The sequence below is a fragment of the Danio rerio genome, chromosome 15 (genome assembly GCF_052040795.2).
Source record: "Danio rerio strain M-AB ecotype USA chromosome 15, GRCz13ab, whole genome shotgun sequence".
Lineage (NCBI taxonomy): Eukaryota > Metazoa > Chordata > Actinopteri > Cypriniformes > Danionidae > Danio > Danio rerio.
In genome coordinates, this window is record NC_141035.1 from 51,310,001 (window position 1) to 51,325,000 (window position 15,000).

At 36.2% G+C, this 15,000-nt stretch overlaps 1 protein-coding gene and 1 long non-coding RNA gene across 9 annotated transcripts in view; one reads left to right on the forward strand and one right to left on the reverse strand.

Moving 5' to 3' along the window:
- Positions 1 to 15,000, forward strand: part of clpb (ClpB family mitochondrial disaggregase) — a 70,386-nt gene that overhangs the window by 42,325 nt on the left and 13,061 nt on the right. For all 8 annotated transcript variants that reach the window (XR_015509907.1, XR_015509909.1, XR_015509910.1 and 5 more), the window contains exon 8: positions 9,121 to 9,198. Coding sequence is in view for 1 of the 8 variants with exons in the window: in XM_087284701.1 (XP_087140827.1) it covers positions 9,121 to 9,198 (78 nt within the window). In the remaining 7 variants the exon portion in view is untranslated. The remainder of the gene's footprint in view (positions 1 to 9,120; positions 9,199 to 15,000) is intronic.
- On the reverse strand, positions 5,502 to 8,318 carry LOC147840737 (uncharacterized). Its single transcript, XR_015509972.1, has 6 exons — positions 8,261 to 8,318; positions 7,826 to 7,940; positions 6,764 to 6,856; positions 6,501 to 6,586; positions 6,138 to 6,180; positions 5,502 to 6,040 (listed from the first exon to the last, which is right to left on the reverse strand). It is a non-coding gene; the product is annotated as an uncharacterized LOC147840737 (long non-coding RNA).

The following is a 15,000-nucleotide window of genomic DNA, read 5'->3' on the forward strand; positions in this document are numbered from 1 at the left end:
TTCAGCAGGTTGCTAAGGTGTTGCTATGCAGTGTTTGAGCAGGTTGCTAAGGCACTGCTATGCAGTGATTCAGCAGGTTTCTAGGGTGTTGCTAGGCAGTGTTTGAGCAGGTTGCTAAGATTTTGCTCTGCAGTTGCTATACAGTATTTCAGCAGTTCGTTATGGTGTTGCTAAGCAGTTGCTAGGCAGTGTTTGAGCAGGTTGCTAAGATTTTGCTCTGCAGTTGCTATACAGTATTTCAGCAGTTCGTTATGGTGTTGCTAAGCAGTTGCTAGGCAGTGTTTGAGCAGGTTGCTAAGATATTGCTCTGCAGTTGCTATACAGTATTTCAGCAGTTCGTTATGGTGTTGCTAAGCAGTTGCTAGGCAGTGTTTGAGCAGGTTGCTAAGGAGTTGCTAAGTCCATGTTTGTGTGTTGCTGGTGTTTTCAGAGCTGCTGCTCCTCTGTGAGTGTGTTCGCTGGTGTCTCTGGCATCGTGGTGTCCATCAGCCGTGAGCAGCTCATCTCAGATGCAGAGAGACAGCAGAGGAAACAGCGACGCTTGGCTGAGGCCGATCTCTGCCTCTGATTTGATAAATGGACAGTTATTGCTGTGGCAAATTGTCCCGAAAGCAATTGGATCCCATCAGCACTGTGATAAAACCAGCGTTATTGATCTGCGAGAGCTGATATAGTGAATACATCAGCCAGAGACACAGAGAGAGACACGTGTGTGTGTGTGTGTGTGTGTGTGTGTGTGTTTCAGGAGCTGCATGTGTGCACTGATTCTGTTCTGATCAAGAAGGGCTCTGGTTCGAGTCTCGGCTGGGTCAGTTGGTGTTTCTGTGTGGAGTTTGCATGTTCTCCCCGTGTTGGTGTGGGTTTCCTCCGGGTGCTCCGGCTTCCCCCACAGTCCAAACACATGTGCTATAGGGGAACTGATCAACTACACTGGCCGTAGTGTATGAGTGTGTGTGTGAGAGAGAGAGAGAGAGAAGGAGTGTGTTTGGGTGTTTCCCACATACTGGGTTGCAGCTAGAAGGGCATCCGCTGTGTAAAACATATGCTGGATTAGTTGGTGGTTCATTCCGCTGTGGCGACCCCTGAAATAGAGACTAAGCCGATGGAAGATGAATGAATGATTGATTAGGCTGATTCACATGTAATAAACGATGACAAGCGCAGATAAATACAACAGAGCAAAGACAGACATGACGTACACAGAGCTGAGTGGTTTTCTGAGCAGTCGTGCAGTCTCCACACACAGAAGCTGCATGATCAGATGCAGTACATCACTCGAGAGTCTTCACTCGATTAGTAATTACAAATCATCTTTGATAAAGCTTTGAGTATCATCATTTATTGTGCTTTTAAACTCTCCTAAAATGCTTAATAGTCTCACACACACACTCTCTCTCTCTCTCTCTCTCACACATACTTTCTTTCTCTCTCTCTCTCTCTCTCTCTCTCTCTCACACACACACACACACACACATTTTCTCTGAGGGTCTAAAGGTTATTGGTGGTGATTTTCTTCACTAATGTCATTACAGTCGTCCGTCCCGAGACACCGAGAGCATCACCATACACATACATCACTGTGTGTGCGTGAGAGAGAGAAAATGTGTGTGTGTGTGTGTGTGTGTATGTGTGCGCGTTCAAGTGTGTGTGTGTGAAAGAGAGAAAGTGTAAGTGTGTGTGTGTGTGTGCGTTCAAGTGTGTGTGTGTGAGAGAGAGAAAGTGTGTGTGTGTGTGTGTGTGAGAGAGAGAAAGTGTGTGTGTGTCAATTCAGTTCAATAATTGCTTTATTGGCATGATAATTGTACAAATGTATTGCCAAAGCAGTTATAAAGCTAGATAAAAATTAAAGAACATATGTATTTAATAAAAAAACACCGTAAACAATAGTAGTAGTAAAAAAAAAGATATATACATGTTATAATTAAATAAAATTATAAATAATAAGTCATATTATTCAATATATCTCATTATTATTCAATATATCATCTCATTCATATCATATTATTCATTTACACATTATTTTACATTTAACAATCAACATTTTAGGACAATTTAACAGTTAAGTGTGTGCATGTGTGTAAGAGAGAGAGAGAGAGAAAGAAAGAGTGTGTGTGTGTGTGTTTGTGAAGCAAATGTGAAGCGTGTCATTTAAACACACGTCCGCTTATTGTGTGTCATTTGAACAGTACAGTCATCATCTTATGATTTGATGATGTTTGTCGTTTATCATGTATGAAAAATGATTGTGCTCGTTTTTGTTGCTGTGTGTGTTGTGTAAAAGTAATCAAGTGTGTGTGTGTGTGTGTGTGTGTGTGTGTGTGTGTTATGTGGTTAAATCTAATTGGCTGATAAGAATAAATAAAGATGTGTGTGTGCGTGGGAGTGTGCGCGTGAGTGTGTGTTTGTGCGTGTGCGTGCGTGTGTGTGTGCATGTGTGTGTGAGTCGTCCTGATGCCTTTGAAACGTTCTGCCTCCACAAGGACAGCATGTGTATTAGGCATTGTGTGGTAAACTTCATCTATCATTCTTTCAGGGTTTTATCAACGTTATGATCAAACGTTTTCCTAACATTAACTGAGCATTTCCTTAATTTCGTCTGCTATTTAATAGTGTATTTATTATAAGATGTTTCCAAAACAGCATTTATTCATCCTTTTTTTGTTTTGTCCTGAAACCTTTGAATTGATTTACGTTTAACATCTAACGTTTTATAAATGTTTCAATGTGAACGTATAAGGAACATTTAAATTTGATGTTTACTTTGTTTGCAAGAAGATGAAATGTCATGTTTTCTTAACAATTTTATGATCAAAAAACAGGTTATTTTATATCGTAAAATAGATGTTGTTTCTATAAGAACGTTCAGAGAGCATTCAGTAGTAACGTTTCTATAATGTTTGCCGAACAATAAAATGAAACACTCCCTTAACGTTCACATAACCTAAAAAACGTAATCATTTCTGTCACAGTTTCAATAACTACATTCAAAAAACATTCATAGGTAATGAATGAATTTTGATTTAAAATAAAAATTTATCAGCATTTTAAATATTACTATTGTTTCAGTTAGAATGTTTAAATTTAGAAAGAATGGAAAGCTTCATTGACGTATTTAACGTTAATAAAGCGTTTTTAAACGTTAGAAATATAAGTGTCGTTGTTTCAATAAGAACATTTTAAAGTAACATTTCCATAATGTTTGCCAAACAGTAAAATTAAAAATTAATTCTTAACATTTATGTAACCAAAAAATAACGTTTATAAATTTTGTAAAACTAAACGTTGTTTCAATGAAGTAATGTTTTCATAATATTTTCAAAATAAAGTGGAAGGCTTTTTTAACATGTAAAAACGTTAATTAAAATTATAGAAATAAGTGTTATTGTTTCTCCAGGAACGTTCACATTTCCATAATGTTTCAGCACAGTGCATTGAAATGCTTTCCTAACATTTATATAACCTAAAAAATCATTTGCTTATTTTGTGAACGCTTAAAGAAAATTTGTAAAATATCTGTAATGTTATTAGAATAAATTGAAATCTTCCCTAACATGTGTATAACATTAAAAAAAGCATTTTGTAAATGTTATTAAAATCAGTGTTACTGTTTCATTTAGATCGTTAAAAGAATATTCAATAGTAACGTTTCCATAACATTTGCCGTACAGTCAAATTAAACACTTTAACATTTATGTAACTTAAAAACTAATAAAAATCTTGTTATTGTTTCAATAAGAGCATTTAAAAGTAACGTCTCCATCATTTTTTCCAAATATTGAAATTAAACGCTTTATTACATTTTTATAACACAAACATAACGTTTATTGATTTTATTATAAAACTAAATGTTGTTTCAATAAAGCGCATTCATAATTAACGTTTCCATAATATTTTCAGAATAAAGCGGAAGGCTTCCTTAACTTGTATATAACATAAAAACACTTATTAACAATATAAAATAAGTGTTATTGTTTCAACATCAATGTTCAGAAAGCATTCATGAGTAACGTTTTTAATAATGTTTGCGGCACAGTAAAATTAAACGCTTTCTTAACATTTATATAAAACCTAAAAAAAACATTTATTCACATTGTGAGCGTTCAAAGAACATTCATATGCAACATTTCTGTAATGTTTCTAGAATAAAATTAATTCTTCCTTAAAATGTAAAAAAGCGTTTTGTAAACGTTATAAAAGTAGCTGTTTTATTAATATCGTTGAAAGAACATTCAAAAGTAACGTTTTTAAAACATTTGCCAAGCAAAAAAAATTCAATACTTTCTTAATATGTATATAACCTAAAAGCTAATAAAAACCTAAAAAAAAATCTTCCTTAACTTGTAACGCAAGAACGCTTTTTAACATAATAAAAATAAGCGTTTATGAGTAACGTTTTTAATAAGGATTGCCGCACAGTAACATGAAATGCTTTCTTAACATTTACATAACCTAAAGAAAACATTTATTCACATTGTGAGTGTTCAGAGAACATTCATACGCAACATTTGTGTAATGTTTTTAGAATAAAATGAAATCTTCCTTAACATGTAAAAAACGTTAAAAAAGCGTTTTGTAAACGTTATAAAAGTAGCTGTTATTGTTTCGTTAAGATCGTTGAAAGAACATTTAAAAGTAACGTTTTCATAACATTTGCCAAGCAATAAAATTTAATGCTTTCTTAATATTTATATAACCTAAAAGCTAATAAAAACCTAAAAAAAATCTTCCTTAACTTGTAACGCAAGAACGCTTTTTAACATTATAAAAATAAGCGTTTATGAGTAACGTTTTTAATAAGGATTGCCGCACAGTAACATGAAATGCTTTCTTAACATTTACATAACCTAAAGAAAACATTTATTCACATTGTGAGCGTTCAGAAAACATTCTCCGCAACATTTGTGTAATGTTTTTAGAATAAAATGAAATCTTCCTTAACATGTAAAAAACGTTAAAAAAGCGTTTTGTAAACGTTATAAAAGTAGCTGTTATTGTTTCGTTAAGATCGTTGAAAGAACATTTAAAAGTAACGTTTTCATAACATTTGCCAAGCAATAAAATTTAATGCTTTCTTAATATTTATATAACCTAAAAGCTAATAAAAACCTAAAAAAAAATCTTCCTTAACTTGTAACGCAAGAACGCTTTTTAACATTATAAAAATAAGCGTTCATGAGTAACGTTTTTAATAAGGATTGTTGCACAGTAACATGAAATGCTTTCTTAACATTTACATAACCTACACAGCAAAATATGGGGACCCAAAACAACTCTATGGGTGTTAATTTCAACACTTTGAAAGTGTCTCATGGGGTCCACTCAAAACAAAGTTAAATCAACACTTTCAAAAGGGTTGGCACATTGACACCGAAGTAAGGGTTGATTTTAACTCTGGGCAGAGTTAAAAATTGTAACCATATTTAACACCGCCTGGTGTAATATATTATTTTATTCAACTCTCTTGAGTGTAAATAAGGTAAAAAGGTCAAATAGACTGTAAATTACAAAAGAAAAAACATTTTATTTGAAAACATTCACCACTTCAACAATTCATTCAGTTTTTAAAATGCAACAATGTCAAATATGCTTTAAATGTTTTATTAGTACAGACAGTATCAACAAAATATGTATGACCAGTGCTCAAAAAGGCTGTTTCAGTCCTTTAGTCCAAACTTGATGTGTTATCAGAGCAATTTGAAAGTTCAATATATCGTCACTCATAGTTTACTTCAGTTTTCTTATGAAATCACATTTTAAACTTCTTGGCGTGCAAATCTTTCACTTCTGGTGTTTCCTTGGTCCTCCATATCAAACACAGCAGTTTAAATGAAGGTATAAATGCTGTAAACTTGTGTGAAAACAAACTGGAGCTAGGAAATCTCATCAAGCATGTCCTGTGAATGAAGTGCTTCCCAGCCACAGGATGACCTTTATATCCATGACGATGTAGCAGCTGTTGATCGCTCGTCTGGTGGTTCCTGATGCACGGATATACTGTAGGGTGATGCTCATCTAAGAACTCTTCAAGACTCCAGCATGACTAAGAAAAATGTTTGAAAACAAATTGCAATCAAATTCTATGATATATTTAAAAGAACATTTAAAGTAAATAAAACATTCAAGAAATCTAAACTCACCTTTTGAAAATCTTCATGATGATCCACAACTTGACTCTCCCAGCTGGTTGAGGTGACAGGATATGGAAAAGTAGAAAAAACACATACATCACTGTTGGATCTCCAAAAACAATTAGGTTAACCACTATGACTAGAACTGGAAAAACAGACAGCTGTCTGTCCAGAATACTGAATTTAACACAACACTTGGAGCAAAATTTAGAGGAGCTTAAAATCTTTTATATCATTTAGTGATGCTGACTTCCCCAAAATATTGGGAACAGTGTAAAAAATATTCATAAACTTACAGTTTTCTGTAAGCGTGTGCGTGTGCGTGTGTGTGTGTGTGTGTGTGTGTGTGTGTGCGTGTGCGTGTTTCTTTACCAGATTCAACTTGTTAGGCCCTTTCAGGTCCAGTATTGACGCCACCTTTACTGGAGTCAAGCAGATGTTTCAGGTCCAAATAGAATCTAAAATATTAGGATAAGCAGAAGAGGAAACGTGCAAAGCAAAGAGCAAAACATTATTTAAGTAACAGTTCACCCACAATACAAAACTTATCACCTTCATGTCATTTGTTATTCTCTAATGCTCTAATACTCTCTCAGGTTATTGTGAAAATAAATACAGAACTTTATCAAACATACCTTCATTATTATCACCACAAAAATAAAAATACACCATCCGTCTCTAATCAGCCACCGTCACAGGGTCTTGTGTTATTGTATAGAGAACTGTGGCTGTTAAAAAACAACAACACATTAGTATCAAACACATATGCATAACCTTCAGATAAAAAAAGAGAGATGAACATCACAAAGTATGCCTCACACTTTTTCAGATATCTTTTGATTCAGATGTTGATTATTGATAATAAATCTACAAATGAAACCTGTATCATCATTAGGCTGCTCAAATATGAATCAGTTGATTAATTTTACTGACAGGTGGCTGTTTACAACGCACTAAATTGTCTTTAATAAAAAGGAAATGTTGTGTACAGTAACTTACATGCTAATTTTAGCCTATAGTTTTAAGCACAATATCATGCGAAAGAAAAAGCTTGACTAAGATGTTCCTGACTACAGAAATAGCCTAACTTACTAACGTCAGACATCCCGAGTTGGGAAAAGTCATTTTCGGGGGATACAGAGTTGATTTGCGGGAGGTAGCGGGAGAGATGAGTACCTGAAGAGCAATGAGATGAGTTGCGCGCGACGTACCTGAAGAGCGGTGGGGGTGACTTGCGCGCGACGTACCTGAAGAGCAGGGAGGGATGCGGTGGAGAGGGGTGTGCAAAATGTTTAATGACCAGGCGGGAGACGCGCGATTTCCGGGAGATTATCATTCATTTGCGGGCATCTACTTGGGCATCTGGGAGTCTCTGTGCATTTGCGGGATAACGTTAACGTTAGTCCCGCAACTTCCGGGAGACTTCTGTAACGTTAAATGTCTGAGAAAGTGCAAACGCGGTCATTTAAAGACATTAATGTTAACATTCCGACTCTAATGGTTGTCAACACTTAATATAATTCAAGCGTACGTTATCACGCGAGTCTATGGACTAACAGTATATGGACGGACACGAATGAAGCAGTTTAAAAGGGCCGCGGTGTTTAAAACAACCAAATTAACGTACACGAATAACAAACAATCATATGTTTTAGTCAGGAAGCCTTTTACAAGTAAGCATATGTTCATTTACTCACCAGCTATGTTTTAGAAACTCTCCAGAGCTTATGGAAACCGTCCTGTGTTGCCGTTAGCATCCGGGCAGAGTAAGTTAGGCTGTTAGGCGGCTCTGGGGATTCCCTCGCTAGTTTGCTTCAAATTAAAGGAGAAGTGTCGATTTTATTTTATAGATGGGTAACAACGCACAAAATGGCATTAAGCGTGACAGAAATGTGTTGAACATGTACATTTGATGTTTTTATGCACTATGTATGCGTGAGCATATATAAAAACATTCTTGAAAAGAAGTGAATAGTAATGCAGTTAAGCTAAATACACAAACGACCATGAATGAACCGCAGAAGTTTAAAATTGTCACTCCATTCTAAAGTTATTAACTTAACAATATGTTTACAACTGTATTTCCTCAAAGAAAGTCAGTAAAATACCAACATTTAGGTAGTTTGACTCACCAAATGGCGTCTGGAAAATTCTTCAGTGACTGGGGCTGCATGAATTCCCGGATGTTGGAAATAACACCACCAAGTGTTGAAAACATAACTCCTTGATTTCGCACTGAATAAAATCAATTCTAACTCTAATTATATTCATTTATCAAAATCTAACTCTTTAACGTCAACACTTTACTCTGAAATGCTTCAACACCGAGAATTTAACTCTGATGAATTTGCTGTGTAAAGAAAACATTTATTCACATTGTGAGCGTTCAGAGAACATTCATACGCAACATTTCTGTAATGTTTTTAGAATAAAATGGAAATCTTTCCTAACATGTTTATACTGTTAAAATGTTTTTTTTAATGTTATAAAAATAACTTGTTTCAATAAGAACGTTAAAAGAACATTTTAATGTAACGTTTCCATACTGTTAGCCACAATAAAATCTTAACATTTATATAACAGTGGGTTTTTTTCGTTATAAAGTGCTCTCACTATATAGAGCATGTACTGAAATAACGTTTTATCAACGTTAGAAAAGAGTTCTTAAAAACACAAACCAGCAGTAATGACGTCTGGCGATCTCTGACACCACACACACACGCACACGCTCGCTCGCAGGACGGTTGCCATGGCGAGTGTGTGTTATCGTCCCGCGTCTCTGCTGGATCTATGCTAACCTGATTTGGTTGCTCCAGTGTTGCAGCAGCTTAATGAAATTAGCGTGTGTCTAATGGTGCAGAGAGAGCCGTCTCACCCTCCATCCGTCCGTCTGTCTGTCTCTCCGTCTTCATCCCTCGCTCCCTCACTCTTTGTCTCTGCTGTATCTGCTTTCATCTGTCTGTTGATTATGGTCTGTTTTTCTGTTTTTCAGCCATCAGGAGGAAGGAGAACGGCTGGTATGATGAAGAGCATCCGCTCGTCTTCCTCTTTCTGGGCTCGTCCGGAATCGGTAACATTAATAAATCCTCTTGTTTATGTTTAAAGTCATCCAGACCTCTTTATTATTTTACATTTGAGGTTATTACAACCCTTTTTTTCACAGCGTACACTGCAAGCAAGTTTTAATTCTTATTTTTATATATGTTATATACAGTTAAAGTCAGAATTTTTCGCCCCCTTTGAATTTTGTTTTCTTTTTGAAATATTTCCCAAATGATGTTGAACAGATTGAGGAAATGTTCACAGCATGTCTGATAATATTTGTTCTTCTGGAGAAAGTCTTAATTGTTTTATTTCTGCTAGAATAAAAGCAGTTTTTAATTTTTTAAACACCATTTTAAGCTCTATATTATTAGCCCCCTTAAGCTATATATTATTTTTGACAGTCTCCAGAACAAACCATCATTATACAATAACTTGCCGAATTACCCTAACCTGCCTAGTTACCCTGATTACCCTAGTGAAGCCTTTACATGTCACTGTAAGCTGTATAGAAGTGTCTTGAAGAATGTCTAGTTTAATATTATTTACTGTCATCATGACAAAGAGGAAATAAATCAGTTATTAGAGATGAGTTATTAACACTATTATGATTAGAAATGTGTTGGTGAAATCTGCTCTCCAATAAACAGAAATTAGGGAAAAATAAACAGGGGGGCGAATAATTCTGACTTCAACTGTATATATATTTTACTATTGTTGCTTTTCATGTGCAAGTGTTACACACATCAAACCTCACACTTTTATATCAGAGGCTGGATATATTCACACACAACTGTGCTTAACCCCCTTATAAAGGTGATATTTCGCATAATAAATGCACTTTAAAACAAGCTACATAATCTGCCAATGGGGAATCAAAATAATCTAATGCTGTGTTCACACCAGACGCGGAACGCGCGGATCAATCGTGCTATTCGCGCGTAAATAGCCGCGTGAACATTTGAGGTTACTCGCTTCATTCGCGTGTCAAATTCACTTCAGAACAGACGTGGACTCGCGTGATGGGCAGGGCTTCTGTCTGCCCCGTGACTCTAGCTTCATAGCTAAAGGGCTAACATGGATTTTATGAAGAAAATAACAGTGTTTATGTGCTTTCAGCGTCGATACGTTTAGAGCCACTACATACTTTCAGAGGCGCATCCAGCTCTGTGAGCTCATAAACTCCTCCAGAAACGGAACCTGGCTGATGGCGGCTTTCAGCGGTGCTTCTGACTGAGCCCAGCCCAGTTTGATGAACTTCTTGTCGGTGTCGGCTGGAGGATTTCCCCTGGGTCACCGACAACAGGCGATACGTCACAATCACACCCCCACAAGAGCAAGCTCCTGATTGGTTAACGCGGCGCGAATGTCTGCTGAAGTTCAGATTTTCGAACGCGAGTGATTCACGCGTCAAACGCGCAAAACGCTCCATTCGCGCCACGCCATTCGTGCCATGCGCACCACGCAATTCTCGTCATTCGCGCCGCGGATGTCTATTCGCGCGTTTGCATTGACTTAACATGTAAATCACTCGCGCTTGACGCGCGTTCTGCGTCTGGTGTGAACGCAGCATTAGGGTCGTTCTGAAACAGGGATTAAGATTGTTACAGTGTTGCTCTTTGCTCTTGGTGCGGTTCGCTTTCACACTGCAGATGACAGATCCTAGTTTTTGGTAACAGTCTGGATGATCCTTTTCTTCTTTTGTCTGGAGCACACAACGTCTTTCTCCCAAAAAATACCTAAAATACTGTTTCATCTGAGCACAGTACATGTTTACACTGTGTGATGGTGCATCTCAGACGCCTCCGAGCCCTGAGAGGTCAATGGTGCTTCTGGACACTGTTAACATAGGGCTTCCTCTTGGCACAGTGCAGTTGTGACTGGTGTTTGTGGATGTGACTCTGTATTGTGGTGCTTGTCAAAGGTTTAGCGCAGTAGTGCTGAGCCCATGTGCTGATCTGGCTTACAGATAAATGAGGATTCCTGATGCAGCGCCCCCTGAGGGATCGGAGGTCACGGTTGTTCAGCTTAGGCTTGCGCTCTTGTCCTTTACGCACTGAAACTCCTCCAGATTCCTTCAATCTTTAATGCTGTTCTGCACTGTTGAAGGTGAAATATCCTCTTGTCTTCCTCTCTTTCTCTGAGGAGCATTGTGTTCACACATCTCACTCATTTTTTCTCATATTTGTTGGCAAACTGGCGATCCTCGGCCTGTCTCTGCTCCTAAAGGACTAGAGCTTTCTTGATGCTGCTTTACCAAATCATAGTTACAATCACCTGTTGACATCACATCAGATCACATCCTTATTTCTGCTCCGGTCACTGTTTCCGGAGTGTGTTGCGGGTCTGAATGACAGGAGAGGATGAAGATTTACAGATGAGATGAAGCTGAGCAGACACAACATCAGATATATCGTGTGTTCATGTTGTCTGCAATGAAAACCAAATCAAAGTCAATTTTGTAAAGCACTGCTTTCATTCTGTCCCAACTGTTTCAGATTTGGGGTTGTAAGAATTTTTAGATATCTGGATGAGAGACAAAAACAAGAAGCACATTTCTACAGTGTAAATATTGTAGTGTTGCTCATCCAGGCAGAGTCTTCAATCCGCAGTGATTTACAGACTAATATGGTATTCATGGATGCGTTTATTCTCCTGCTCTGTCATTTATGTGTCATTATGTGATGAACGCACACACACACACACACACACACACACACACACACACGTGGAGTGTCAGGCCTCTGGGTGATCTACTAGTGTTTACTGCTCATCTGTCTGCTGTCTCTCTATTCAACACTGATAAAGCAGACTGATGTTTATTCACTGCTGTTTTTATTTACACACACACACACATACACACACACACACGCACACACACCTTATTTTTACACCAGTTCAGAGAAAACACACAAAATACATATTTATTTTATTAAACTTCGTCTGTTTATATGTGGATTTTAGCTTTTTACACTTTTATTCTGTCTACATTCTGATCACACACACTAAACATTTATTTATTTATCTTTTGATGCCATATCATCAGCATTGGCTATATTCATGGCTAAACATATTCTAAATATACAATATTTGTATTTATATTTTAGGTTTATTTTACAGTTGCAATGCACATTAATAATTCTTATGTTACAATAATCACCCTAAAAATATTAAACTACTAATCAATACATAATAAATACAGGTTTAAACATTTCCTAATATATATATATATATATAAAATAAAAATAATAAATTACAGTTCATTCAGAAAGTGTTGATAGTGCTTAACTTTTTCCATATGTCTTTATGTTCCAGTATTATTCCAAAATGGATTGAATTGATTGATTTCCTCAACATTCTACACACAATCCCCCATAATGACAATGTGAAACAGAGTTTTAGAAATTGTTCAGATTTATTAAGAATAAAACACCTGTATGATCAGATGTACATCAGTGTTCTCAGGCTTTGCTCAAGACTCTGTTGATGCTCTTTGGCAGTGATTACAGCCTCAAGTCTTGTTGAATATGATGCTCGAGCTCTGCACACCTGTCTTTGGGAGTTTTGGCCCGTTCCTCTTTGCAGCACCTCTCAAGCTCTATCAGGTTGGATGGGTTGTGATGGTGTACAGCCATTTTCAGATCTCTCCAGAGATGTTCAATAGGATTTAGGTCTGGGCTCTGGCTGGGCCACTCGAGGACATTCCCCGAGTTGTTGTTGTGCCACTCCATTGATGTTCTGGCGGTGTGCTTTGGCTCATTGTCCTGCTGGAAGATGAAGCGTCGCCCCAGTCTGAGGTGGAGAGCACTCTTGTGCAGGTCTTCATTCAGGATGTCTCTGTACATCGCTGCATTCATCTTTCCCTCTATCCTGACTAGTCTTCCAGCTCCTGCTGCTGAAACACATCCCCACAGCATGATGCCGACACCACCATGCTTCACTGTAGGGATGCTGTTAGCCTGCTGATGAGCGCCGCCTGCTGTTCTCCAAACGTAACGCCTGGCGTTCACTCCAAACAGTTCAGTTTGAGTCTCATCAGAGCAGAGAGTTTAGTTTCTGATGCTCTGAGAGTCCTTCAGATGGTAAACTCCAGGCGGGGAGTGTCTTCCGTCTGGCCGCTCTACCATACAGATGCCTGATTGGTGGATTGCTGCACAGATGGTTGTCCTTCTGTAAGGTTCTCCTCTCTCCACAGAAGAGCGCTGGAGCTCAGACAGAGTGACCATCGGGTTATTGATCACCTCCCTGACTGAGGCTCTTCTCCCCCGATCACTCAGCTTAGATGGCCGGCCAGCTCTAGGAAGAGTCCTGCTGGTTAAACATCTTCCACTTACGGATGATGGAGGCCGCTGTGCTCACTGGAGCTTTCAGAGCAGCAGAAATGTTTCTGTAAGCTTCCCCAGTCTTGTGCCTCCACATAATCCTGTCTCGGAGGTCTACTGACAATTCCTTTGTCCTCATGCTTGGTTTGTGCTTTGTCATGCACTGTCAACCCTGGGCCCTTATATAGACAGGTGTAGCCTTTTCAGATCATGTCCATCAGCTGAATTGAGCACAGGTGAACTCCAGTGAAGCTGCTGAAACATCTCCAGAATGATCAGTGGAGACAGAATGAACCTGAGCTCAAGTTAGAGCTTCACGCCAAAGCCTGTGAATACTGATGTACATGTGATCTTACAGGTTTTTTATTTTTTAATAAATTTGCAACAATTTCAAAAACTCTTCCTTCACATTGTCATTATGGGGGATTGTGTGTAGAATGTTGAGGAAATCAATCCATTTAATCCGTTCTGGAATAAGACTGGAACATAAACAAATGTGAAAAAAGTCAAGCGCTATCAGTACTTTTTTGGGTGCACTGTAAATCCCGGTTAAAATATATTGTTTCTTTGAATTGACAGTATTGAGTCATTTATTTAGTCATTTATTTATTAGTTTATTTATTCATTCATTCATTTATTTATTTAGTCGTGTCATTTATGCAATGATAAAAAGATTTAAATCTAAACTCTAAAATATTAAATAATATTGTTAATAATGATAATAATTATTATTATTATTATTCCAACAATGTAAAAATCAAACAGAATTTTTAGATATTTAGATGGAAATTGCTACACGTTTCATTAGTTACATTTAGTCATTCATTGATATTTTTATTTATTTACTCATTTATTTAGTCATTTATTTATTTATTTATTTATTTATTATTTAGTCATTCATTTATTTATTTACTCATTTATTTAGTCATTTATTTATTTATTATTTAGTCATTCATTTATTTATTTACTCATTTATTTAGTCATTTATTTATTTATTATTTAGTCATTAATTTATTCATTTATTAATTCATTTATTTAGTAATTTGTTTATTTATTTATTTAGTCATTTATTTATTTACTCATTTATTTATTTATTTTTATTCATTTGTTTATTTGTTTAGTCATTCATTTATTCATTTATTTAGTCGTTTATTTATTTATCCATTTATTTACTCATTTATTTATTTACTTTTATTCATTTATTTATTTTGTTTAGGCATTTATTTATCCATTTATTTATTTATCCATTTATTTACTCATTTATTTATTTATTTTTATTCATTTATTTATTTATTCATTCATTCATTTATATTTTATTCATTTGTTTACTCATTTATTTATTTACTTTTATTTATTTATTTAGTCATTTATTTATCCATTTATTTATTTATTTATTTATCCATTTATTTACTCATTTATTTATTTATTTTTATTCATTTATTTATTTATTCATTCATTCATTTATATTTTATTCATTTGTTTACTCATTTATTTATTTATTTATTTAT